The following is a 27752-nucleotide window of genomic DNA, read 5'->3' as shown; positions in this document are numbered from 1 at the left end:
AAATGGGAAAAGTAATAAGACTTATATAAAGGTCTGAGAAGATATAGGGCATATACAATATTTAGCATAATTTACTGAACACAGAAATATTCAACACTTGTATATTAAATAAAAATCAATGAAGAAGGACAAAAGGATTTGGACTTGTTGTACAGATATTTTCAAAACTAATCAAGATGAAGGCCAGATAATGGTGCGGCAGTAACAATGCTCTCGGAGGCTAATCCACATAGGAAGGTTCTGAAGATCCTCTGAGTACATGCCCAGGACCGGGGCTGGCCAAGACTGACTGAGGGTGGATTATAGCATGAAGACCCTGTTAGTGGTACCTATTTCTCTCTCTGTGTCTCTCACTCATGGAAGAAAGAAGGAAATTAATTTTTAAAATATCAAGACTATTTTTAAAGAATGAAATGGTTCTCTCTCCAGCTGAAAGGGATGAACAGAAAGGATAGTGATACTGAAGACATAAAAAGCATGCCTGGAGCAGGCTGATGGATGACAGAATGGGTTAACACAGGAAGGTACAGCTTTACTTCTTAGGAGGAAATTCACTGACAAGGTAGGCACTCACTCATTCACTCAGGGTCATTTATGAGCATCCCTACTGGAAGGAAGAGCAGTGGACAAAACCATTCATCTGATGTCTTTCAAGACCCACTGACACAGAAGTCTGCTGCTAGCAGAGTGGAAGGGGAAAGGTATAGAACCATCTTAAAGAAAGAGAACATTCACAAATCAGACCTTGTGTCCATTAGCTCCATTATATCATGGAATGAGGAAACAGGAAGTTGAACGATCACAAGGAAGGAGAACTCTCAAAGATGGCCATTAGCAGTCGAGAGAATATTTTTGTGCTGGATGGCTGTGAGGATTTTCAAAAATGGCTAAAGGACCTCAAGAAAGTCACAGTTCTGGGCAGAAAAAAAATTAACTTCTGATTCCTTTTTATTTAATTAGTCAAGTTAAGCTTTCCAATAAAAATAAAACATATACTTTTCCAATAATAAATTAAACTTTATCACTGCTTTAAGGTCTAACTGCCAGGACAGAGGCATTTGATAGATTTATTTGGCAGTCAAAATGTTGATCTTATGCTAATCTTAGAAATCATAACCCAATGTACATCCTTCACATTCCACCATTTTCAGCTGCTTAGGTTCCTCTATGAAGTTATTTTCTTTAAGTTTCTAATTTGAAAAAAAATTCTTTCATGAGAGAGAGAGAGAGAGAGAGAGAGAGAGGCAGGTATCTCTGACAGGGCCTTCCCATGCCACAATCTTCCTCTCAACCTTAACCAGGCACCAGCCAGAATCACAGGTATGCCTGGTGTCATCAGGTCAACTGGGTTCTAAATGTGGAGCCTTCTCATAAGGCTCCAGTACTGTGCAGTGGTAGCCTATCACCTGTGCTACCATGGCTGGGCTCTGTTTTCTTTTTCCTATTAGCTACATTATGATCTATGGGCCCTTGTTCTTTTGATTTTTTTTCAAGCACACATTCTCTCTCTTGTTTTAAATGTTTAAATGTGACTGAACTGTTATGGAGTTGAATTTTATTGAGAGCTGGCAAGTGGCACAGTGGTTAAAGGTGCTGAATTCCCACATGGCTGACTGCAGTTTAAGTCCCAGACCTGGTAGCTTGCTTTCTCACTTTTGCTTTATCTCTCTGTCTGTCTCTGGTCAAATTAAAGAGATAATATTGTCCTGATGATATATTTGCTTTCAGCAGTCACTCTCATCTCTTGGAAATAATCAGTAACACAAATGAGCAGCACCCTAAGCTTCTGAAAATAATCCATAACTAAAAAACCTATTATATGCAATATGTAAAGAAATTAATTCATTAAAAATCCACTTTCAGGAACTAAATTACAATAAAACAGAAGAACAAAACTAATTAATTCAACTCTCTAAAACTGATTCATCATACCACCAGGAATGTATAATGCTTTTTCGTAAGCTAACATATAATATGAAAAAAATAATAAAAATGACCCCATTAGTATATTAATCACACAGTCTGAACCATTTTCACACATACAGAATTGAAATTCTCTCTTTATATTTGATAAATTAAAAATGTTTTACAATTAGATAATGGTGACAGTTGTAGTAACCTTGTGGATATACTTAAAACATTAAATTATATACTTTAAAATAATAATTTATTTAATTTTATTCATTATTATTATTATTATTATTTAAATTGCTATTGGGCATGTGCACTCACCAAAAAGAGAAAGTGGAAAAGCAAGCTACCAGGTTTAGGACTAGAACTATGGCTGGCCATGTGGGAGTCCAGTGTCTAACCACCACACCATCTGCTTGCTCCAATTATATATTTTGAAAGGGTAAATTTTATAATAGGCAGATTATATTTCAGTTAAAAAAATCATTTTTGGGGGCCAGTAGGTGGTAGACTCTCATAATGTAGACCATGGTTTGAATCCTGGACCTGGTGACTTGAAGCCCATGCTGAGTTCTTGTGCATGGATGCAGAAAATCTCAGGAGGAGAATGGAGAAGGGATAGTGGTGTGGTCATCCCCTCTAAGGGGTGAATTTTCACTTTCTCTCTCACTGTCTCTGTCTCTCCAGTGCTCGCACTCTGTGGCAAAACAACCAAAAAACTTCTTTCTTCTACTGAAATATTACTTCAACCTGGAAAAGTCTTTAATATCTCTATCAAACAAAATTATAAACAAATGACTGAATATCACATTAACTCACAAATATAATAAAATAAAATAAGTTCAGATAATATAATTTGGTAAAATTACAGGTCTTCAGTTTCAAAGAAAGTCTATACAAAGGGTCTTCAAAAAGTTCATTGAGGGACCAGCAGTTAGCATAATGGCTATGTCGCTGGACTCCCATGTAGTCGACTGCAGTTCGCATCCCAGACCTGGTGGCTTAAACTCACACCGGGCGTGTGTGCATGCATGCCCAGGATCCTGAAAGGAGAATGGAGGAGAAGGGATTATGGCGTGGCCATCCTCCTTGGGGGGTGATTTCTCGCTTTCTGTCTCTCTGTCTCTCTCTGTCTTTCTGGGGAGCGCACACACCCTATAGCAAAAAACTCTCAAAAACAAAAGTTCATGGAAAATTAGTATTATGAAAAAATATGTGTAGACTCCAAATTTTTTTTTTACACCGAAACAAGCATGTACTTTAACATCATTTTCTACACAAACTTCTTGAAGTCCTCTCATACTTTCTTTAAAGTATTAGGATTACCAAGAAAAATTAGAGGAATGAATCACTCAAAAGAAACCGTTAATATCTGTTTTTTTGAGTGATTCATTTCTGTTTACTATTTTAAAAAGCATTTTCAAAAACTGTATAATCAATTCATGTAGAGTAATCTAACTAAAATCTTTAAAATCTTTTCTTTTTTAAAAAACGTAATTGTATTTCATTTCGTATAGTCACTACCTTGCTGTAGTAGGTTGACTTTAAGCATATGAACTTATATATATTATTTATCTAAGGTTGGGGAAGGCACATATTAATTGGACCATACGAGAATCTTAAATTTTATGGCTGCTGAAGTGCTTGCCTGGCAGCGAGTTCCACTTTTCAAACCCTCTTGAGAAACACAGAATAAACAAATGGAACTTTCAGCTGGAAGAGGTCAGAGATGATGGCACCTAACTTCCTCATTTTGTTCATGAAGAGACTGAGGTACAGAAACCTAGCGAACTGCCTAAAATCACATGGCCAAATGGCCCCATCAGGACGATCGTGAAGGTCCAGCCAGTGTCCTTCCCACCACAGTGCGCTGGAGCACTCAAGGTTACGTGAATAAGGACTGAAATATCTTGGCACATCATGCAGGACCTGCAGCCAGCCTTTTGCTTATGGGTACAGACTGAATGGGAAAGAACAGAGGAATGAAGCAAGCAAGAGGGTGACCTGGGCCCTTTATACCCTGTTCCCAACAATGCTAAAATAAGGCTGTATGTAAATTTTTTGTTTTTTAATGTCAAAGGGAGTGCACATGGATGGGCATGACAGAGAAGATAATGAGAGAAAGTAACACTAACAGGGCCTGATCATGCTGCAATCCTTTTTTTCTCCATTTCTCCAACTTACCAGGATCCTGGGCATGTGCTTGCCTGATGTGTTTTTGTTGTTGTTGTTGTTTTAAGTCAATGCAGTTGAGACTAAACCTTGGTCAGCCATGTGGGAATCCAGCTTCCTATGTACAGCATCTAACTGACTCGTTGTTTATCTTTTTTAACTTTTTTTTTGGAGAGGTTTTTGCTATAGGGCACGTGCGCTCACCAGAAAGACAGAGAGAGACAGAAAGCAAGAAATCCCCTCCCCCGGGAGCTGGGGGGTGGGGGATGGGATGGCTACACCGCAATCCCTTCTCCTCTGTCCTCCTCTCGGGATCTTGGGCACGCATGCACACATGCCTGGCGTGAGTTTAAGCTACCGGGTCTGGGACTCAAATTGCGGTTGACTACATGGGAGTCCAGCAACATAGCTATTATATCAACTGCTGATCCCGCTTGTTTATCTTTTTTTTAAAAAAAATTAACATAGTATAATTGTACATTGTTGTGCGAATACAGGTTATTTTTTAGTACAAAAATATGACGTGCAATGACTAAATCCAGGTAATTAGTATACTTGATTCATGACTCATTCATTTGTCATTACTTATGCTGGGAAAATTCAGAATCCTCTGTTTTAAGTTACTCTGTGATATTTGGTAAGATGTTAACCATATTCTCACCACCGTATTTATTAACACTAGAAATTGACCTGTTATCTGTGATTTTGCCTCCATTAATCAAAATCCCCAGTATGTGAACTTTCACTGTGACAGCTGGCAGAGATAGGGGCTCCAAATGTATCCCCTGTTGCAGACAAGGGGTGTCCTGCAGCACATGTGAGGCATCCTCATGAAGGGTCAGGAACACCCAGATGCCAGTGACTCTGATTTTAACTTAACGCTACTTTAAAAAAAAAAAAGGAAAACATAATCTTTGCAGAAAAGACATGTACCTTTTTGATTTATTGCTTGTTCTTGGTCTATATTCATGTGATTCATCCTCAATGCCATTTTGTCTTTTATACCAGTCAAATAATGTACGCAGAATGGAAGGCAGGCAGTACTCAGAAAGAGAGCTCATTGAGCTGATGACCTAGAGAGAAATAAAAAAAAGGCGAGATTAAAAGGCATTGGTTGGCACTGCCAATTACAGAGAAACTTTAATTCACAAATAACCCCAAGCAATATTCACTACAAAACTTCCTTATTTATCACAGTCCTTTCTTTCATAATCTTTATTAATACATTCTCAAGAGCCCAAGCCGTTTAATACTGACAGATGTTCCTCATATAATAACAATCTTGTGGTTTACAAAAGTTAATTGCTTTGATTCCCTTTCATTCTAGAAATCAGATGTTAATTGCATACAGGTTATTCATGGAACTGCAAAGAAATTATTTTCCCACATCATTGACTATAGTAATTTGTATTTCTTAGGTCCTTAAAAATGCTTATATAGGGGCCAGCAGATGGTATGGAGGTTAAGGCATTGGACTCCCACACAGCCTACTGTGATTTGAGTCCTGTACTTGGCAGCTTGCATATCACTCTGGGCCCATGTGTATATGTGCCCAGAATCCCAGAAGGAGACTGGAGGAGAAGGGAATGTGGAGTGGCCATACCCTTGGGGGTCATGGTGATTTTGCACTTCTCCTCTCCCTGTCTCTCTCCCATGAGTGCATGTGCCCTATGGCAAAAATCTTTTAAAAAGTGTCTGTATAAACAAATATGTTAATTAAAGTGGTAATGACAATGTATGATTTTTCTGTTGATAATCATCCATTAGTTTGAGCCATCCTCCAGCTTAGATTCAAGATATAAATCAAAAGCAATAGTTTATCTTCTGTTACATTAAGGACCAGCTTTTCACTTTTTCTTTAAATAACACATATGCCTTTGATAGACTCATTTTAATTTCTTTATCTGGAAAGATTTCTCATATAATTATCATAAAAAATGAACCTCATCCAAATCTCAAAAATTAATGTAATATGAATCACGAACCTAAGTATAAAACCTAGAACTATGAAACTTCTAAAGAAAACAGGAGAAAATCTTTGTGATTTTGGATTAGTCAAGGATTTCTTAGGTATGACCCCTAAAGCAAAGTCTACATCCAAACTCTGATTCAGTGAATTCTCAAAATTAAAAACTGCTGCTTTTTGAAAAGTACTGTTAAGAAAGTGATAAAAGATAAGCCACAGAGTAGGAGAAAATATTTGCAAAACACACATTTGATAAAGGTCTTGTATTTATTGCAGAATACATAAAACTACTGTGAGGTAGATTCTACACACCTAATTAACACACAGTATTAGCAAATTTTAATTAATTAACACACAGTATAAGCAAATTTTAATACCCAGTACTGATGAACAGTGATAAGATGGACATATTCAAATACTGCTGATACAAGTAGACAGAACATATACAGAAGATAATTTGGAACTATACATCAAGAACATATTATGAATCATTCTCAAGAAAGCTATTCTTAGAATTTAAGAGCTGAAATATATAATTAGAAATGACCAAAAATGTTCAAAGCAGTATTATCTATTACAGACAAAAAAGGAAATGGTCAAATGTCCAACTCTACGTAAATGGCTTAATACCATGTAGACTCATTTATGAAACCATTAAAGGTCATATTTTCAAATGTATTTGATGATATTTGAAATATGTCCATGTGTTAAGTGAAAAAAGAATGAGAAAATATTTAATCAGTATGATCCAAATTTGGTATAGATATTATGTAAGTATGCATACACAGTAAATATGACCAGGAGGAACTACACCAGCACATAAAGTGCGCTTTAAACCAGGGATTTTCAGAAGAGACAGACCACCAGAGGAAGAGGAAGATGGGAGTTCAAGAGAGATGAAGGTAGGATTTTACCTGGGCCTTTTTCTTTTTTCTTTAATTATTTTATTTATCTTTATCCATTTATTTATTTATTTTTATTTGAAGGTGCTGGACTCCCACATGGCTAACCTCGGTTCAAGTCCCAGACCTGGGCCTTTTTAAAGAAAGGGTAGACGCTTGAGATGAGAATGAAGAAAGAAAAGATGCAAAAAACCCAAGGGAGGAAAGCCTGTGGCAATGAAGGTACAAAATAACTTTGTTGATTACAATTACAATGATTAGTATGATGAAGGTTTGTGAAAAGGAAAGAAGAAATATCTTGCTGATTTGAGGTTTATAGTATGCCAGGTAGAGGAATATAAAGTTGAAAATTTTTCTTCTCTAGAAAATGGGAAGGCCCTGAAAATTTGCGAAAAGGGAAATAAGCCCGTAAAAATGCTTCCTGAGGGGCTTAATCTAGCAGTGATTTGTAGGAAAATATATACAGACATACTTGAATTGAATGAAGGTACTGCAGCAGTTCCAGGAATGAGCTGGGGAGGAGGCAGAAGAAGTGGAAAGCCTTAGTTAACTTAAAATACTTCTGCAGTTAAGCAGGCTAGGCTTAACTTCCATTTATAAAGCAGAAGATCAGAGCAGAGGTAGCCAAAGTGCTCTGGGTCAATAGGATTTTTCACCATCACCTTTAAAAAAGTCTTCGGATTGAACAAAACAATTACCAAGTTCTATCTCTTCACAGCCTCCTTTATCTCTTTCCTAAAATGATACTTACATGTACACAGACAAAATTGTACATTTTCCTTGGTTAGGGATTACTATGAACTAAAAATAGACTATTGCATTCAGCTGGCCCTGGGAATCTAGTCAGCATTACTTTTCCTTTTTTTTTTTTTTTTTTCCTAAATTGAAAACAATCTAAAAAAGAACACTCTTTTCCCTCCCACCTGATCACACCACAGCCACAAACTATTTTCCTGCTGTGGTCATATATATAAAAGCAGTAACTTTGAGGAAGAAGGTGAATCATGATATGGCAAGAGAGTAATTTACTAGTTTTCCTCAAAACTACCCCAACACAAGAAAGGATATTTCCCTAAGTTACTATTATCTAAACTGTTTTGAATTGGGAAATGAAGGAGGTTCTTCTCACAAAGGAAAAGGGATCAGAATTCAGTCTTGGACTATGGGCTAACTATCTTAATTATTACAAACATATGTAGCAATGTCCTAAAGCTCCTACTATTATATTTCAATAATTTAAAAAGATCTGTGTTAAATCTGGAGGAGCCTAAGGAAATATGACAACTCAATGTAATGTGGCATTCTAGATGGTATCCTAGACAGAAAAAAGATATTAGGGATAAACAAATGAAAAACTAGTTCAGTTAATAATAGTGTATTGGCATTGGTTTCTTATTTGTACCATGGTAATGTAAGACATCAAGAACAAAGGAAATCAGCCACAATCTGTACTACTTTTGCATCTTTCTGCAAACCCCAAACCATTCTAAAACAAAGTTTATTTAAAAATATACCTTTGTGGAATATTTATTATTGCCTACAGACCCATAAAGGAGGTAGAAACTTATATACAGCTCCTAAACATTTTGTGGTAGAACACAGTGTTTAGCTCCTTCACTGAGTTGTAGTCCACATTCTCTGTAGAGAAGGTCCACAGTGTTCAAACCTCAGTTACAATGTATATATTTTTAATAATAATTTTTCTACCTATTCAAAAGTCACCCTGAAGCCATCCTGGGTATAAGATCTACTAGGCATACTTTCCCTGGCAAATACACTTGAGACCATCTCAGAAAGATGAAAGGTCAGCATAGGGTGGATGCGTGTGTTTTTTCCATCTTTCTGTTACTGCCCTTTTGAGTCCAGGCGTTCAGGAAGGAAGGGTGGAATTTGCAAAGACCTGGCCCTCAAAGCTCAGGAAGGGAGGAAGGTCTAGCTGGCTTCTTGGTTACTTACTAAACGCCTTCATTTACAGGAAGCAGAGCCAATGATGAGATGAATTCTAGCTCTGTGCTGCTGCTGAAAGGGGGCAGGCCCGTTTACAAAGATGCTCTTGTTGCATTTAAATGATTATATTCTTCCACCACAGATGAGCTAGGTACTGGGCAGCAGAGGGGATGAAGTGTGCAGGATCACAGACCTAGTTCATACTGCTGTTTTATTCTGGGGGTGGGGTCACGGGGAACACTAAACACACTTTGTAAATGTTTTAGTATTTACTTTAGTATTTTATGTATCAATAGGCTAAAAGAGACTTTGAGACACTCATGCTATAGTTGAGACAGTGATTTTTTCATAAGCATTTTACTATACTTACTAAATGCAAAAAAAAAAAAACTTCATGCATAAATATTTGAATAATTACCCAGTGGAGTCACCCCATATTTTATAGTCATAAACCAGACTTGTCATAAACAGTATGTTTAATGACTAATTTTAAAGTAACTCCGCTGATGGGGTCTAAGTTTTCAAACAAGTTCAGGTGGTCAGGTAACCTGGGGTGGGGGCATTGGGACAAGATATGTTTTGTGTAATACCACACAATACTGATATGGCAAAGTAATTTAAAATACAATTACATTCATACTATAGTATTTAATGAATGATGTCAGATACCGAAGATGTAAGAACAGTTTATCATAACAACTTAAAATTATAAAATTTCATACATTAAATGCATTTTTTTTTCTGTAAGTTAGGAAAAGATCTTCATTATTTGATTTTAACATCTTGGTCCATTTTGCAGAACATACTGTTGTACTGGAAAATAATTTAAGAAATGTTAACTAACTCGAATATAAATCTTATGTCAGTTAATTTGTTTTTATTCTTTTAAAAAATTATTTATTTATCCACTCATTTATTTTTTAATTTGACCAGAGAGAGACACAGAGAGAGAGAGAGGGAAAGTGAGAAAGCAAGCCACCAGATCCAGGACTTGAACCATGGTAGGCCATATGGGAATGTCCAGCACCTTAACCACCATGTCACTTGCTGGCCCCCTTGTTTTTATTCTTAATTGCTTATATTTTTTATTTATACCTTTTAAATATATTTTAATTGAATTGCAGCATTAAATCCATGCTGAGACACTAGAATTGCATCTGCTTCCTTTTTAGGGAAATTATTACTACCTGAGAAAGTAAATAGTGATTTTAGCTCTGCTATGTATGGATTTATTTTACCATGCATTTCCTATTTATGGGGGGCATTTTTACCATATTAAGAAACTAAGGTGCCATCAAAGTACACAAAACATACACCATGTAGAAGAAAATCTCAATAGAAGTCACATAGAAAATTAGAGCAAATTATCTGGAATTTGTAGAAATGATAGCAGTATAGAATATAAGTCATATTGAATTGTACATAGCTGCAACTTAAAATTTCACAACCCAATATGCGATGACGGACCCTTCACCGGGCACATTGTCATATTTCACTAGTGTATTGGGAAGATGAGACAGTTGTGGGTTCAAGTTATAGCTCTGCTTCTTGATAGCTGTAAGAGCTCTGAAGCTCAGTGTTCCCAGCTGTAAAATGGGACTGACAGAGAATATTAATTACCTCACTGGGTTTTTACAAGGTCAAAATGAGATGCTATAAAATGTGAGGCATAAATCGACCTTCTAAAATGTCTGTTGCCTTCCTCCATTTCCAAATATTGTAAGTGAAGCACAGACAAAAAATGACCTTAACAAGATCATAGGCTAAGGTAATGACAGAATTAAGGACAGAAGATTATTCATCAGGGCTGAAAAAAATCACTTCCTAAGTATATTTTGTGTGTTGGGGAAAGCCCCACTTTCCCTTACCTGAGCACAAGTTATCAGGGTCCACATGAGCACCCCGGAAGCTTAGTTTGTGTTCTGAAGCTTTTCTGATTCTAGCAAATGTAAACACAGGGCTTCTTGCAAATGCTTAGAAGTTGCTGAGTGAAACTTGTTCTGTATTACACCCATAAAAGAAAAGTAGTAAATACTTGCCTTCCCAAATTTGCTGCATGCAACAGCTTGTCACTCCAAAGCCAATAAGGACAGTGGATAGTAACTAGTGACTATTTGGGAACCCAGAATCAATAAACTGACTAAAACCAATTACTACCAGCTTCAACTCATCCACACAGATTCTCCAGAAATTCAACTACCCACCCCCACAAAAGTGTGGAGTATCAGTAAAAATGGACACAACCCTTGGCAGGAAGACATAGTGTTACGCTCTTGTGTTTCATTCAGCATCAGAGAGTTCTGAAAACACTGCAGCCCTGGTATGAACCTGCTCTCCCTTTTCTCATCTAATTTTCAATTATTCGTCCTTCCTTGGAAGACTTTTCAATCACCCATGCTCTGGTGACGCTTCCTCTTCCTGCCTTGCTGCCAACTCTCCTCTTGATCCTGAAATCTGATTTTTGTTCTTGCCACACACTGATACCTTTATCTGAAAGATCAGCAGGGACAAACTCAATGGTCAGCCAATGGCTGTTTTGGCAGTCATTTCCCTTGCAATCTCCTGAGCAATGCACTATATACCCAGTTCTCCTTGAAAGGTTTCCTCCCCAAGATCCTGTGATGCCACTGTCTCAATTAGCCTTCTGTACTTTCCTTATCTTCTGTGTGGCTCCTCATGCAATTGCCAGTGCACAGTGAGACGATTCTCTTGTGACAAAAGGATCTGAAGCTCCTTTGGGGAGTAATTATACTCTACCATGCAAAGGGGAAATAACTTCCACTTCCTATATGTAGCAGTTTTTTTTTTCTTCACATGTCATTCTTCTATTGATTTATTATTATTATTATTATTATTTTTATTTTTTTAATTTTTCTTTTTTTTTTGGAGAGATTTTCGCTATAGGGCGTGTGCGCTCACCAGACAGAGAGAGACATAGAGACATAAAGCGAGAAATCACCCCCCAGGGGGGATGGTCACGCTGCAATCCCTTCTTCTCCATTCTCTTCTCGGGATCTTGGGCATGCATACACACACGTGCCCGGCATGAGTTTTAAGCCACCGGGTCCAGGACGTGAACTGCGGTCGACTACGTGGGAGTCCAGCGACATAGCCATTACATTAACTGCTGATTCCCCTTCTTCCTTTTAATAAACATTCATTCACTATATATAATTAGGCTTGTAAAGAAAATTTACCCAACATGAAATATACCTCAGACCAGTCCAGCTGAGAATACTATACACATTATCATCAACAGACATTAAACCATTTCTGTGTGTGAGTAGCAGTTTTAAGAAGTAAAGTTTTACCTGTCGAAGATAATTTTATAGTTTTATCAACTGGACTAGGGTGAAATGTTATGTTGAAATACTCACTTTGTAAGCTAAATAATGTGATTGAATGTATAAAATAAAATAAAATAAAAAATATTTAAAAAAAGAAGTTGGAGCAAAGATTCAAATAGAAAAACACCATGTAGCATACGATTTTGCATCTGCATTATTTAACTCAGATGATTATGTCATCATTAGACACTACATAAACAAAGGTCTAAAAGCCAAAGGCAGGGAAAAATCAATAACAAAGCATACACACGAAGTTGGAAGGTATGTGAAAGAATAAAGACTCAGTTATTACTTTCTGTTAATAGTCATCTCTGAGTGAAAACGTATCTAACGACTGTCATTAATACAGCCTGGACTGGGTAAGGGTTTCATTCTTCAGGTAAGGGTTATTCTATAGCATCACTTTTCACTTTTTAGAGTGGATTAACTTGATATTTGAGCTGTACTTGAACACCAGCCACCCAGGTCCACACTCTGGGTTGATTCTTGTTTCGTTGGAGAATCTAAAGTAAATGCCTCAGACTTTATATTTAAAAGATATCTGTAAACTTGTTAAGAGAAGAAAATCACTTAAAGGCAAAATGGTGGGCTCACCATGCCTTTTCTTCATTCTCTCCACAGATCACAGAAAGGGAACTCACGGCTGGTATCTGATTAAGTTCTGGCACACTGCTTTTTTAATTTAAGTCTTGCTAATCATAATCAGTCACTGTATCTTGGCTGCGAAGCAAGTCTCTTAAATTATTTAACATTAATCTATCAAGTGTGAAAATGCATTCTACATGTCAATGAATAGCCACTGCAGAGAAAGGCTTTCTCAGAGCCAGTGAGCTCCTAAACAGAGAATTCCTAAGCACCAAGTTCCTAACTACTAACCTCCAGTTCTTCCTTGTCTACATCTTCTGCCATAGACCTTAACCAGTTGCCATGATTAGCCATTCCTGTCTTGAAAAGCTGTGATTTTCTAAGCTTCTTTGACTTTTTTTTGGTCACCTTTTTGCTGGCCATTCTCTTGTGGATCCCACCCCTTGATCCTAAACTCTTTATGTTTTTTTATGATATTCTTCATGCACCTATTTTTTTTCCCTAATCTCTCAATGTTTATTGAGTGCTCATTTGCACAAATGAGCTTCAGTTATTTCTCCTGAGATATTCCACCCTTCTTGAAAATTCAGTATGTATAAAACTGATTTGTAGCCTTCTCTTCTCTCCCTTAACATACCACTGCTCTGGCTGACTGAGCTCCTGATCCATAGAAAACAGTCCAGACTCCTCAGCATGGCTCCTACTACCATCACAATGGCTGCCTTTCCAGGGTCATCCTCAGTCACTCCCCAGAACTCTGCACTTTGCACCTCTAACTTCTCTTTTGTCCATGAGATTCCTCCTATCTGCCATAATCTGGCCCATTTTGTTCATCTGGATAACAGGTTTATGTGTCATGGTCCCTTGATAGCTTCCTGTGACATAAACCTGTTACCTTCTTAGCTTCATTAACTCTCCCTTATCTGAGTTCCCCGAGAATGTGTTAATTTCCTCCTATTTAAGCCTTTACATTGTATTTACATAGACATCTGTCTTCCTTCTTCAAATGAGAATTCCTAGAGGAGAAACTTCTTATTCATTTTTTAAGTCCAGCACCTTGCACAGATCCTAGTATGCTTCAGGTACTCAATTGAATTTGTTGAATTGAATAGTCACAGCTCCACATCATGGTTTAAAACTACTATTACCTTTTATTTTTCCTTCTCTCAACCAATATTGCTTCTTCCTACATAATTTCCCCTATAACCACCCTTTCTTGGAAGTCTCACGTCTCTGTTTTAGTTCAGGCCTATCTACACTCAAACCTCTATCAATGCCAAGCTTCCCAAATTCCTCCAACCTTCAAGATTTTCTCCATTTAAATGACTCCCTATGGCCTCCTTGGCATAATCATCAAACTGCCACTTGATCACTTTGATACCAGTATGTATAGGATAAAGCCGCATTCACTGGGCATTCAGGTCTTCTGCAATCTGATCCCTTTCTGTCTATGCAAACTGATCTCTTTTCTAGCAGTCCTAAACTGTAGTAAAAATTTGTATTTTGTGACAAACAAGAGCACATCTCTCCAGTAGTAATGTAAGGAGGTTGTGTACCTGTCAATGCCTTTAAGCTATTTAAAATATTTAATTATTTAACATTAATTAAATAACTCATAGCAACGCAAAATAATTCTTGCCGATAGATATGAAGATATAAAAGGCGTGTAAATAACTCATAGCATTGAAACATAATTCTTTTCTATAGATAGGAACAAATTGTTCAGTGAAGGTTCAGCTGACTTCCCTTCCCCATGTGGAAGAAGCCAGTTTTGCCTCTGACTGCATGTTCATTGCTATGCTCCTGATTTATAAATCTATCTTTTGGATTTTCTTCTGAACTGGTTATAATGAACTTAACTAATAATAGTGAGTTAAATAAAATCTTTAATACCCATTCACTTTATATCTGAATGTGAGTCATGAGTTTGCCTGCTTTTGAAGATGATCTTTTAACAATACCAACTAAATTGATCCATTTATCAGTACGTGAACATAACTTACGATACTCTTCTGTTCAGGGCCTTTTCATAAAATGTTCTTATCTTCTGAAATTACCTATCTTCCTCACCATCAACACCCAGCAAAATCCTATTGATTCTGTTGTTTTAGGCAGGTGATAAACTATGTTCTTTTATAAAGAGCTTTTCTAGGCACCTGGCCATCAAGTACACCTTCTGTCCCTGACGTCTCACATTGACTGCACCTCTCATGTGGCATTTAAATATGTGGGCCCACGTCAGGACTGTTGACGCACCACCTTACCATTCTCTTCTGGATCTAAAGTACATGGAGAGTGGATCATATTACTGCTGGATTTTGAGGGACCTCATTCTTAAATCTCTTTGTCTTACATAGAGCTTTATGTGTACACACACAAGTAATAAATAATGGCTAAATTAAGGACTTTGTTTCCAGGACAATTTTTCACTCACTTTGACAGCCATTTTTAAAAAGTGAGTGGCAGTAGGCACTTCAAAAAAGTTGTTGGAAATCTCTTCTCCCATTGATTCTTGTTGGTGGTATGACTTTCTCACTAGCAGCAACTGCAAATGGCAGCCCAGATGGTTCTGAGACTCTCTTGCTTACTCCAGGAAGCCTGTCATGGATCTCGAGGGCAGGGCAAACTTCATCTTCTGTTTCTCACACCACACTTGGGCCTATACTGTCAGCTTACTTACTGTCTGGGGTAATTATTTATCTGGTTTCATATGATTCTCTGTTTCTTTTTAAAAAAAAATTTATTTATTTATTTATTTAAATTTGACCAGAGAGGGACAGAGTGAGAGAGAGAGAGATAGAGAGAGGGAAAGTGAGAAAGCAAGCTGCCGGGTCCGGGATGCAAACCGCAGTCGGCCATATGGGAGTACAATACCCTTAACCACCATGCTACTTGCCAACCCATGATGATATGTTTCTTATTTATCTCTCCCACTAGACTGGGCTCTTTCCAGGACAGGCAGCATGCTTCCTTCATATTTATTTTCACAAGCTGCATAATGCTTGGCACATAGTTGCATGTAGTACTGTGTAAGAGTGGGTGAAATTTCTATCTGTGAAATTTTGCAAAGAGAAATTTGGGAAATGAAGGCATAAATGCCTGGTTCTCCAATGTGAAAAGTGTTCACTAGTGTGCGCTTTCTCTCTCATTTAACATGAGTTTAAAAAAATTCATCTTGTTTAGGCATCTTGTCTTTTATGAAACAATGCCCCCCCCCCGGCTTATCCTATATAGAGTTAGACTGTAATTAAGTTAAATTAAAAGATATTAAACTAACAGTTAACTAAGACTAAAAATATATAGTATATAAAAATCTTAAAGCAGCATGAAGTTTTAGCCTCTAAATATATACATATATTTAACATTCAAACAAGAAAGCTGGCAAATTTGAGGAGAATCCCACAGTGGAACTAAAGAGGTGCTGAACTAGAAACAAATAGTGTTAGCTGCACTGTTAGCTGCTCTGGGCGTTTTCACAAATAATCTAGCAGAGACAGGTTGTTGTCCCTGATACTGCTATTCTCTTTGTCTTTATTTATTAAACACCCTATTTTTAGATGGACACGTAGTTGCCCAATGTAAATTTCCAGTATTTCTTACAGTTAGACTTGGTCATGTGAAACCTAGACAACTGATTATAAACAGAAACAGTGTGTGAAATGTTGGGAAATTCTGTTTTTTAAAATTTTGTTTCTATACTCTGTTTTCCATTTCGCCTTCTTACTGCCTAGACTACAGATATAATGGATGAGCTTCAGTAGCTATCTTATATCTTGTAAATATATATAAGAAAGGAAAAAAGTAATAAAAAATATGGGATTTCCTCTGTTCTTCTCGGGCATGAGAGAGAGAAAACACCTATCTTGTTCAAAACACTGTTATTTTATTTTGCCAATCCCAGTCAAACCTAATCATTGATACAGGGTCTTCAGTCTTTTACATGTTAAAAACTCTTCTCTGGATGTTCATCAACCTAGTTTTTAGACATAGAATTATAGAGTAAAAAGTACAAGCTTTCTAATAGAACATGTGGTTTCCAGTCTTGGCTTTTTCAAGTTTTAGTCATATATATTAAGCAACTTTTCTGAGATTCATTTCCATTAAATTTAATGTAGAGATGATGATAAAGATATCTTCAGAGTTGCTAGATGGACTGAGTGATGTGAGGTGAGATAATATATGAGAAGAGGCTTGGTGAATTATTATTATTTTTTTTTTGGTCTTTGTTTCTGTTTCTAGCAAGAGGAAAATTAATCATAAGCTGGTTAAATGGAGGAGTAAACAGGGCCATTGAGGACCAGGCAATGAAAGGATAGATGCCCTGTTCCATATGCAATACCATAATGCCAGTGACATTTAAAAAGAAGAAACTTATCAAAATAACCTCTAAACGGGGACCAGTTGTATGCTATTCAAAGGATGTACTTAGCACAAGGTCACAATGCCTATCCTATGGACGGTACTACATTAATGCTGACTCTAATATTATTACTATTCCTACAATTCCAGCAATGGAGTATATACCACTCAAGTTGCTTCTCCAGTGTGTTCCAGTGTGTTTCCCACAGACAGGTATCTGTGGGATCCAGATTAAATTGTATTGTTTGGAATCAGGACAAGAGAAATTATGTAATTGAAATGTTTAATGCCAGAAGACTAAGGGACCTTGACACATTCATGGCCTTGCCAATGGAAACATAATTCTTATAATTTGTTGATTGTATGGGCATTGCCTTAGTCCCTTACAGGCTCCTATAATAAAATACCCAAGACCAGATAATTTATAAAGAACAGAAATTTATTTCTCACAGATCTAGAGGCTGGAAGGTCTAAGATGAAGGCACAAGCAGGTTCATTATCTTGGAAGGGTCGCCTTTATTTCCAAAATGGAGCCTTAAAAGCTGTGTCTTCACAAGGTACAAGGGCAAAAGGAACAAGCTGCCTCTATGAAGCTCTTTTATAAGGGCATCTAATCTCATTCACCAGATGACCTAATCACATCTTAAAAGGTCCTGCCTCTTGACCAGCAGATGGAGTAATGGTTACATCACTGGATTCTCACATTGTCAAATGCAGTTCAAATCTTGAACTGGTGGCTTAAAACTCATGCCTGGTGCATATGCATGTGTTCCCAAAATGGAAAATGGAGGAGAAGGTATTGCAGCATGGCAATCTCCCCTGAGAGGTTGGTGATTTCTTGTTTTCTGTTTCTCTTGCAAGCACACATACCCTATAGCAAAAATCTCTCAAAAAAAGAGTCCCACCTCCTAAAACTATCACATTGGCAATACCTGAATTTTGGAAGGGATACATTCAAAATTACTTTGATGACTTTTTTTTTTTTCTTCTTCTTCTTCATTGAGTCTACAAGTAGACTAACTTCAGTCAAGCTTTTTTTATGACCTGGTAGTCTTATTATCTCTTTAAATGATAAAGACTTTGCAGACTGTCTTCTTTCACAGTTCATATATGAATTTACGATTTATGGTTATTAGAGGATAATCCATGTGTCTTATTTGAAATTTTGCAGTGATCATCTTACTATTGGTTCACCTCTAAAATGTATTTAAAATATAGAATTGTAAAATAAAAAATAGAGTTGTACTACAAAGCAGTGCTTCTTTAATGTACATATGGGATAACTGAGGGTCTTGTTAAGTGGCAAAGCTGACACTATGCATTTCTAACAAGCTCTGGATTGATGCTGACGATGTAGGTCTAAGGACAATACTTTGAGCTCCAAGCTTAAAAGTAATCTAGCTAATTAAATGTCAAAGTTGGGATTTAAACCCAGGTCTCTTAATTCCAAAGGTGATATCTTTTCCACAATGCTGAAATGCATAAGTAGAAAGCAGAATAACAAATGAGATTATGGGGATAATTATTATCTAAAATGTTAAAATTTACAAAAACTACTTTTCCAGAGAATAAAGGGAGAGCTACATTACGCTGGAAAAGAATAAAACAAAAACAGCAAAACTTCTGTGAAGATAAGACAGTAATAATTTGAGTTTTTGCAGGGGAGGTTTTTGCCTTAGTGTATGTATGCTTGCTGAGGTGAGAGTGAGGGAGAGTCAGAGACAGTGAAAGGTAAGGTGAGAAATCACAACTCAGGGAGGATGGCCACATCACAATCTCTTCTCCTTCATTCTGCCAGTATTTGGGCATGTACACATCGTGCTGGGGTGATTTTGAAGCCACTGGATCCGGGACTCAAACTGCAGTCAGACATGTGGGATTCCTACAACATAACCTCTATGCTATCTTGTGACCTCAAGACAGTGATAATTTAATAGGAAAGAGACAAAGAATATGTAATAGAGTGAAAAATTATAGATGGCAGATGACACATATTTACATTCTTAAAAAGAACACAACTTGCCACATTTCCAAAACAGTGCCTCCTCCCCAAAACTTCATGTGCCATATTCACCAAGGGTCTCTGAACTCCCCAGCACCTGCCAGGTGACAATAGCAACTAACAATACCATTAGAGAAGACAGTACACCATGACACAGAGGGATGAGGTCCATCCAACATTTCCCCAACATTCTACAGAACAGCCAGCTTTACCAGCAACAGAGAGCAGACCCAGACCCTCACTAGCCTTGGAAGGCTAGCCATGTGAGGTCTCCCCTCAGGGAATAACTCATAAAATAGAAAATGTAGGCTTGTGCCTCTACAGCCAGTTCTGACATTTTTGGATCACACAAGCCTGGATTTGTACAGCAGAGATATTTCCTCAGGATTCCTCATTAAAGGCAATTTCAAAGCCCCACGGGAAGTGTACGCTCTGTGTATTCTTCATTAGACTACCAGAAAAGCACCATTTTAGATATCAGGCCATGGTGCTACGGGTAGTATTCTGTCTCTGAAATTGGCACCAACTGAGATTTTGAAGAAGAACATACTGTCTTCCTTTCATTAAATGTAGAAGTTTAGGAACTACCACAAACACATTTCCAGTTTCTTCTGATGTCCTGTTACCCATCATTCTTAAATTAACCTTCCTGAAGTTACAGAACTAGATCTATAAGAACTCAATTTCTCATTTTTCTAACCTGTTATTTAGAAATGGACATTCTTTTACTATTCTTAATCAATTTTTAAAACACATTTTTTGTATTTATTCTTTTTAAAAGATAATCATGTGTTTAATTTTATTTATTATTATTATCCAATTTGACTAGAGAAGGCAGAGAGACAGGAGAGAAAAGAGAGGGGAGAGAAAGAAAGAGTGAGCGAGCCGCTAAGTCTGGGACTCAATTGTGGTGGGCCATGTGGGAGTCCAGCACCTTAACTACCACACCACCTGGTAGCCCCTTATTCTGTCTTAAATTGCTTTGTTTTCTCTATTATAATCTAAGGTCTTATACTGTTTATAATTATTGTTGAGGTGATTTTTCATAGCACTGTGCATTCTTGAAGAGTTAATTTCTTTTTAAACTATCTTTTCTCAATTTCTTTAATTGCGGCATACAAAGATTTAGGGAACAATCAACTAAGGGTCTACTCATAATTATTCCAGCACTTTCCAGTTCTTTCTAATTCAAATCAATAGCCATTTACTGAACATCTATAAATCACACTCTAAATGACTCAGGGCATAGTTTTTAAAATCACATATTCTTACCCTTTTTGAGGAAGTTCATCAGTACAACAATAACAAGTAGAGAAGGCCTTGCCTTTTGTGCATTTTGAAATAAATAAAAAAACATGTATAGTATACATAAAATCACATACTTGGTCAAATTGTGGGTCTTCTCCACGTTGCAGAGATTTTGTCAATGGCTTTTCCTAGGAAAAAAAATATGCAAAGATTAATTATTAGAGGCTCTTAACTATATAAAATAAATGCCATTATTGTTACTTTTTTTTTCTCAGTCACTTCTCCTTTTATGCAATGAGGAGGTACAATTTTCTTTTTTTAGAAGATTTTTGCTATGGTGTGCGTGCGCTCATTGGAGAGACAGAGAAACAAAAAACGAAAAATCACCGCCCAGGGAGATGGCCATGCTACAATCCCTCTCCTCCATTCTACTCTCGGGATCTTAGCCATGCACACACATGTGCCTGGCATGATTTTTAAGCCACCGGGTCTAGGACTTGAACGGCAGTCAACTATGTGGGAGTGCAGCAATATCACCATTACACCATATGCTGGTCCAACGGAGGTACAATTTTTAAATGAGTCCTAATTCTCCCTTAGATATTCTGATCTTATCTTGTAGTATTTGATGTGGGTGGCATGATTCTTGCTACTCGTGTTAATACACAGCTTGACCCACACATTATAAGTTTGATGCTAAGAAATGAAAATTAAAACCACAGTGACATATTGTCTCATACCTATTGGAATAACTTTTACCAAAAAGACAAGGTAAGAAGTGCTGGTAAGGATAGAGAGAAAAAGGACGTAGTGTTTTCTGTTAATGAGAATGTAAATTAGTACTATCACTATGGAAAACCATATAGAAGAGCCTCGAAAAAATTAAAATAGAACTACCATATGATCTTGCAATCCCACTTCCGGGTATATATCCAAAGGCAATGAAATCAGTATGTCAAAGAGATTTCGGTGTGCTCATGTTCATTGCAGTATTACTCATAATAGCCAAGGTAAGGAATCAATCTAAGTGTCTACTGATGGATGAATGGATAAAGAAAATGTGGTATATATACACACTAAATACTATTCAGCCATAAAAAGGAGGAAATCCTGTTATTTGTGACAATGTGGATGAACTTGGAGGATATTAAGTTACATGATATAAACCACACACAGAAAGACAAATACTGCATCATCTTATTTATATGTGAAATCCAAAAATCCAAACTCAAAGAAGCAGAGAGTAGAACGATAATTACAAGGAGCTGGTGGAGATGTGGGGAGGATGAATAGTGCTATGTTGCTTAGAGAGAACAGTTACAGTTAGACAGAAGAAATAAATTCTGGAGATCTACTGTATCATGATCTACCTACTGTATGATGCCTGTAGTTAATAGTAACATCTTATACTCTGGTCTGGAAAGTTCTCCTAAAATTCATACATAATCTAACCCCAAAGTATGGCATTAAAAGGGAAGGCCTTTGGGAGTAGATCATGAGGGCAGAGCCCTAAAGAATGAGATTAATACCCTCATAAAAGAGGTTCAAAGGTGTCTGCTTGCCCTTCCACCATGTGACGAAGCAGGGAGAAGGCAGTGTCTATGAGAAGATGACCCTCATCAGAGACCAAACCTGTCAATACCTTGATCTTGGACTTCTCAGCCCCTGGAACTGTGAGCAGTAAATTTCTGTTGCTTATAAACCACCCAGTTTATAGTAATTTGTTATAGCAGCTGGAATGGATTAAGTCATATCGCACACTTGAAAACTGGTAAGAAAGCAGATTTTAGGGCCAGCTGATGGCATGGTGGCCAACTGAATGGTTTGAATCCCAGACCCTGTGGCTTGAAAAACACACCAGGTGCACGTGCACGTAGAAATACCAAAAGGAGGAATGACGGAGAAAGGATTACAGGGTGGCCATCTCTCATGGAGAGTGATTTTTTTCTTTCTGTCTCTTCCTGGTGAGTGCATGTACCCTCTAGCAAATTACCAAAAAAAAGGGTCAATTTAAAATGTTCTCACCACTATAAAGTGAAAAATATGTGAGGTGATAAATATGTCAATTAGCTTGATTTACTCATTCAACAATGTACACATGTATCAAAACATCATGTTCTGTAACATAAATACATGTAATTTTTACTTGTCAATAAAGAAAAAGAATCTGATGCTACTAGTGGATCTGTGTTTTCAATAGAAACCACATAATAAAAACTATAAAATTAATTTGAAAAATTTTAGTACTTCTCTTGAAACTAAAGAGAGAGGAAACAGTTGAAAGTGATGCACTATTCCAAGTCCCCAGACTTAGAAACATTATGAGGTCTATTTATTAGGCTAGTGTTAAGGGATAACCAACCAGTCATAGATTTACTAGGTGTACTTAGTGAATTTGGAGCATGTGATATGACTTGCACCACATCTAACACTCTGCAAAAATAATCTGGGTAATAACAAAGGTCTATAGAAATAATTCTCCCTGAACATCACATCTTTTTTTAAATATATATTTGGAAGCCTTAACTGACCTTCCTGGAAGAAATCTTCTAATTACTTTTTTTTTTTTAAATGTTTTTGCTATGGAAGTTAATTCTAACACAACATTTGGTTTAGTATACAAAAGTTAGATATCAAAAAATAGTTAAGTTTTATTTTGACCAATTTAAGTGCCCCAGAAAAATTCTATTTACATTTAGCCAATCCCAAAGGCCCATTCACTTTTCTATCTTCTCTTCCACTCAGAAAGATGATATTTGCTTAAGGAAGATGCAAGCCCCCACCTCTACCCTTCCATTGAGTCTTTGTTCTTGAAGAAATGCACTTGGTGGGTTCACTTTAGATATCTGAAGCTTTATCGAGAACTTTATGAATCAACTGATGTCTTATTTGCAAAATACACAGCTTTAAAATGTGATTCACTTAAATAAGAGAATACTATGTTTTTATGAAGCTAATAAACATTTCCTCTTTTAGAAAATACTAGAGGGGAAAATGGACTAAACAATGTAGGTGAGAACACAACAGTAACTAAAGAAGCAACACATTCAATTGTACTTGAAGACACATTCAGCAACTAAGATGGAAAGCATTTTTTGTATACATAAATGTTAAAATGTCTTTGTAAAGTCTATTAAAATACAAATATGAAAATTAAGGAAGTGAAAGCAGGTGATACCAGGTCCCACAAATTATCCCTGGAAGGAAGCCTGTACACACATTTCTACTCAATGTTTTCTTTGGCCAGTGCCTGAGAGTTCGTGACATGTCACACGCTACATGCTGGGTGGAATACTAAAGAGCACTTGATTCCCACCATTGGGAGAAGAGTCTGAGAAGGCAAGAGTATTCAGTGACCTCTTAAGCATGTTACTGATATCGTTCACTATTCAAACCTCAGCTCCACTAGCACGTCCTCAAAACCTTTTTTCTGAATTGTCCCTAAAAACCAGGGGTGCCCACCCCAGTCCTTTATGAGCCTGCAGAGCTCCATATGCTTTTCTTTTCCTAGCATTTACCAACTCACATCACAGTGTACAGTCGTGTTTTACATGAGAGCTGCCTCCTCACGCCAGGAAGCTGCAAGCACAGAGACGCTGGTTTCTCTCAACACAGGGCAGAACACTGCTTGGTGCTGGCTGTGCATTGGCCAGATTTACAGAAGCCCTACGTCAGTGATGCCCAGTTTCTTCAAATATGAAGATCCATTCAGTTTGTGTGTGTGTTTTGTCATAAGTTTTGAGAATCTTTTTTTATACTTTTTGTTGTGATAAAATATACATAGCATAAGATTTACCATTTTAATCATTTCTAAGTGTACAATTCAGTGGCTTTAAGTACATTTACAACGTCATTCAACCTTCATTGCTATCTATTTTATAAAGACCCATTTTAATACCAGAAAACTTCAAGGAGTTCTTGACCACAAAACACAAAATCATACCTAAAACACATAAGACAGTTATTTTATTTTAGTATTTACTGTTTAAAACCATGCATTATGGGGACAAGCAGTTGGTGTAATGGCTATGTCACTGGACTCTCATGTAGTCGACTGCAGTTCGAGTCCCGGACCCAGTGGCTTAAACTCATGCCGGACGCATGTGCATGTGTACCCAAGATCCAGAGAGGAGAATGGAGGAGGAGAGATTGTGGAGTAGCCATCTCCTCTGGGGAGTGATTTCTCGCCTTCTGTCTCTTTGTCTCTCTCTTTCTGGTGAGCACACATGCCCTATAGCAAAAGCCTCTCAAAAAAAATTTAAAAATTAAAAAAAAAACATGCATAATGACAGAGAGCTAGAACTATGGCTTCAATGACACTTAAAAAAAAAAGTATTCATTTCCATAAAAAAGACGGGAGGGACAACCCAAACCAGGCCTATCCTGAAATGGATACTATACTTCGGCTGTGAAATTTTGGGGCTATATAGCTTACTGTAGTCATCAAATACGCTTTTTAAAAAAAATTTCAATAAAAACAGTTTTTGTGATTTTTTTTCTCCTGAAACTTTTTTTTAATTAATTAATTTATGTTCATCCCATAAGCATCGTCACAACATACCAAATGTGGTTTCCCATCTAGAATAAACTGCAATCAACCCAAAAAGATCTTCTCCAAGACACATTATAGCAGATTGACCAAAACCACAGACAAAGACAAGATACTAAGATTGGCAAGAGAGAAACGGCAAGTTACCTACAGAGGATATCCCATCAGGCTAACAACGGACCTCTCCTTGGAAAGAATGGGGAAATATATTCAAAGTGTTAAGGGAAAAGCAATTTCAACCAAGAATATTGTACCCCGCAAGATTATCCTTCATAGGGGAAGAAAAGACAAGAATATTCTCAGATAAACAAAACCTGAAAGGATTTACCAACACCAGACCAGATCTCCAAGAAGTTATCACAGGAGTACTATGCCAGGAAAATTAAATACAGACACACAGAAATAAGAGTTAAAAACTGAGAAAAATGGCCAACTTCATCATAGAGACACGTCTGGAGTTGAATATTATATTTCAGAATTTAATCGTGAAGATTAGACCACAACAGAAGATAGATTAAGTACATGAGACTGAACTGGTGAAATAGCATTTTATGACTTTTGACTAAAACATTGCTGATTTTTCTAGGCTTTGTTTTCCAGTTTTAAAAATTTTTGTTCTGTCTTGAGCTGCCTGTTGATTCATGTAGCTACTATCTGAACAGAATCCTGTTTCCTGTCTTTAAGTTTTAAATAAAGTTCCTTAGCATTTCTTCAATTTATTAAAGCTAAAACTGCTTTTCTTGAAATTAAAAGTATATTTAAAAATACCTATTTAATGACAATAGTAAGCTTTACATCGGCTAGGTGATACCTTATAGTATATTAATTCTACTCAGAGTTTCATGCCTAAAGTCAGATATGTATTCACTGATATGTACATATCAGCTAAACTTGCTATGAAAGTAGATTACTTAAGAAATTTTGTAAACCAATAAAATGTGGGGGGAAAAAAGAATGGAAAACAACTGTAGGCACCTAAGATAGTGGGGAGGAGGGTGTGAAATGGCAGAGTGTGAGAAATAGGGGTAAAATATATATATATATACATATATATATGAAACCAGAAATGGAAAATTAATTAATGATGATAACATATATGATTAAGCCACTATGCAGCATATTTTGGATGGGAGATCACATTTTGTATGCTGTGACAATGCTCAAGGAATGAGTGTTAATTAATTAATTAATTAAAAATGTTCCAGAAGAAAATTACAGTGCACTTGTAACTAGATTCTAGCTTTGCCCATAGTTTTAGTTTAAGGTATTTTGTGAATCAATAAAGTGTAGGAAAAAAAAAAAAAACACGGGGAGGGTAGAAAGAGATGGAATCTCCAGCCTTCAGCCATCACGGGCACATGCTTCCCAGTGTACTCAGGGAGGACTCTGGATTTGAATCAGGAATTTTTTCATGTGGGATTGTCTTGCCGAGTATTATGTTTAATACTCTGCCCAGCCTCCAGTGACATTTTTAGGTGGCTTTGTATAATGATAGTAATACTACTTATTTTACATACAAATTTATTTTACATGTTTATTTTTACATACATTAGAAAACTGGCAATACATTTATATGAGAGCCCTGAGGTTCTTTGAGAGGAGGCCCATTGCACAGAATCTAAAGTCTACACATTCAAGGTATCCTGGTTCTCAAAGAGCATTAAAATAAGTAGTAAGTTGAAATTAAGACAGAAAAAACGATGGGTACTTAATCAATAAGCAGAAACAAAATAATGGTGCCATTTGTGATGTAAGTACAGTGTACTTCTTTTTTTGGGGGGAGATTTTGGCTATAGGGTGCATGAGTTCACCAGACAGACACAGAGAGACAGAAAGCGAGAAATCACCCCCCATGGGTGTGGCCACACTGCAATCCCTTCTCCTCCATTCTCCTCTCGGGATCTTGGGCATGCACACACACGCGTCCAGTGTGAGTTTAAGTCACTGGGTCCGGGACTCAAATCACGGTCGACTACGTGGGAGTCCAGTGACATAGCTATTATGCTAACTGCTGGTCCCTCCATAAGTGTATTTTTAAAAACATATTCTTCCCATTTACAGATTGGATTCAAGTGGCAAATATCACACCTGTCATATGAGAAGTGAGATGCAGTTCTTAATCTGTGCCCTGGGCTTTGTTTTCTCTCCCAGGGTCAAAGACCACTGCTGTCCTGACAATCTGCAGGGGATTTTCTCCTCATAAAGAGTTATGTAGAAGTGTCAGCATTTTCTAAGGAAAAGTGCTTCTCACATCTTGGGAAGTCTCCATTTCCACTACCTTTCCCTTCAGAAAATAGTCTTGGTGCCGGCAGATGGCATAGTGGTTGAGGTGTTGGGCTCTCACATGGCCAACCACAGTTTGAATCCCAGACCTGGTGGCTTGCTTTCTCACATTCCCTCTTTCTCTCTCTGTGTGTTGAGCACAGGTACCCTATAGCAAACTTTAAAATAATAATGATATGAAATAATTAATTAAAGAAAAATAAATACAATATATATATTGTATATACTATATATATAACATTCATGCAACTTCTCTACATTTGATAATTTCCCCAAATTTCCAACAGCATTTCAGAAACTTATATATACTGGGATGTTTTGGTCAAGAAGTGCCACTTTTACTAAATCAACATAGTATTTACCTGCTCATCTCAAAGTTCCCAATTACTGATTGAAAATAGTACCAGAATTTACTGCATTTTATGGAAGCACTAAGCATATTAAATGCATCCAGTTCTGGGGCCAGCAGGTGGCATGGTGG

At 37.0% G+C, this 27752-nt stretch overlaps 1 protein-coding gene across 7 annotated transcripts in view; it reads right to left on the bottom strand.

The window, feature by feature from the left end:
• Positions 1-27752, bottom strand: part of FRY (FRY microtubule binding protein) — a 505649-nt gene that overhangs the window by 203289 nt on the left and 274608 nt on the right. For all 7 annotated transcript variants that reach the window (XM_027775685.1, XM_027775680.1, XM_027775682.1 and 4 more), the window contains 2 exons: positions 20574-20627; positions 5017-5156 (listed from right to left, as the gene is read on the bottom strand). In XM_027775685.1, the coding sequence (XP_027631486.1) occupies positions 5017-5156; positions 20574-20627 (194 nt within the window). The remainder of the gene's footprint in view (positions 1-5016; positions 5157-20573; positions 20628-27752) is intronic.

Source organism: Tupaia chinensis, unplaced genomic scaffold (genome assembly GCF_000334495.1).
Source record: "Tupaia chinensis unplaced genomic scaffold, TupChi_1.0 Scaffold000597_1, whole genome shotgun sequence".
Taxonomy (NCBI): Eukaryota; Metazoa; Chordata; class Mammalia; order Scandentia; family Tupaiidae; genus Tupaia; species Tupaia belangeri.
This window is presented reverse-complemented; position numbering and strand designations above follow the sequence as displayed.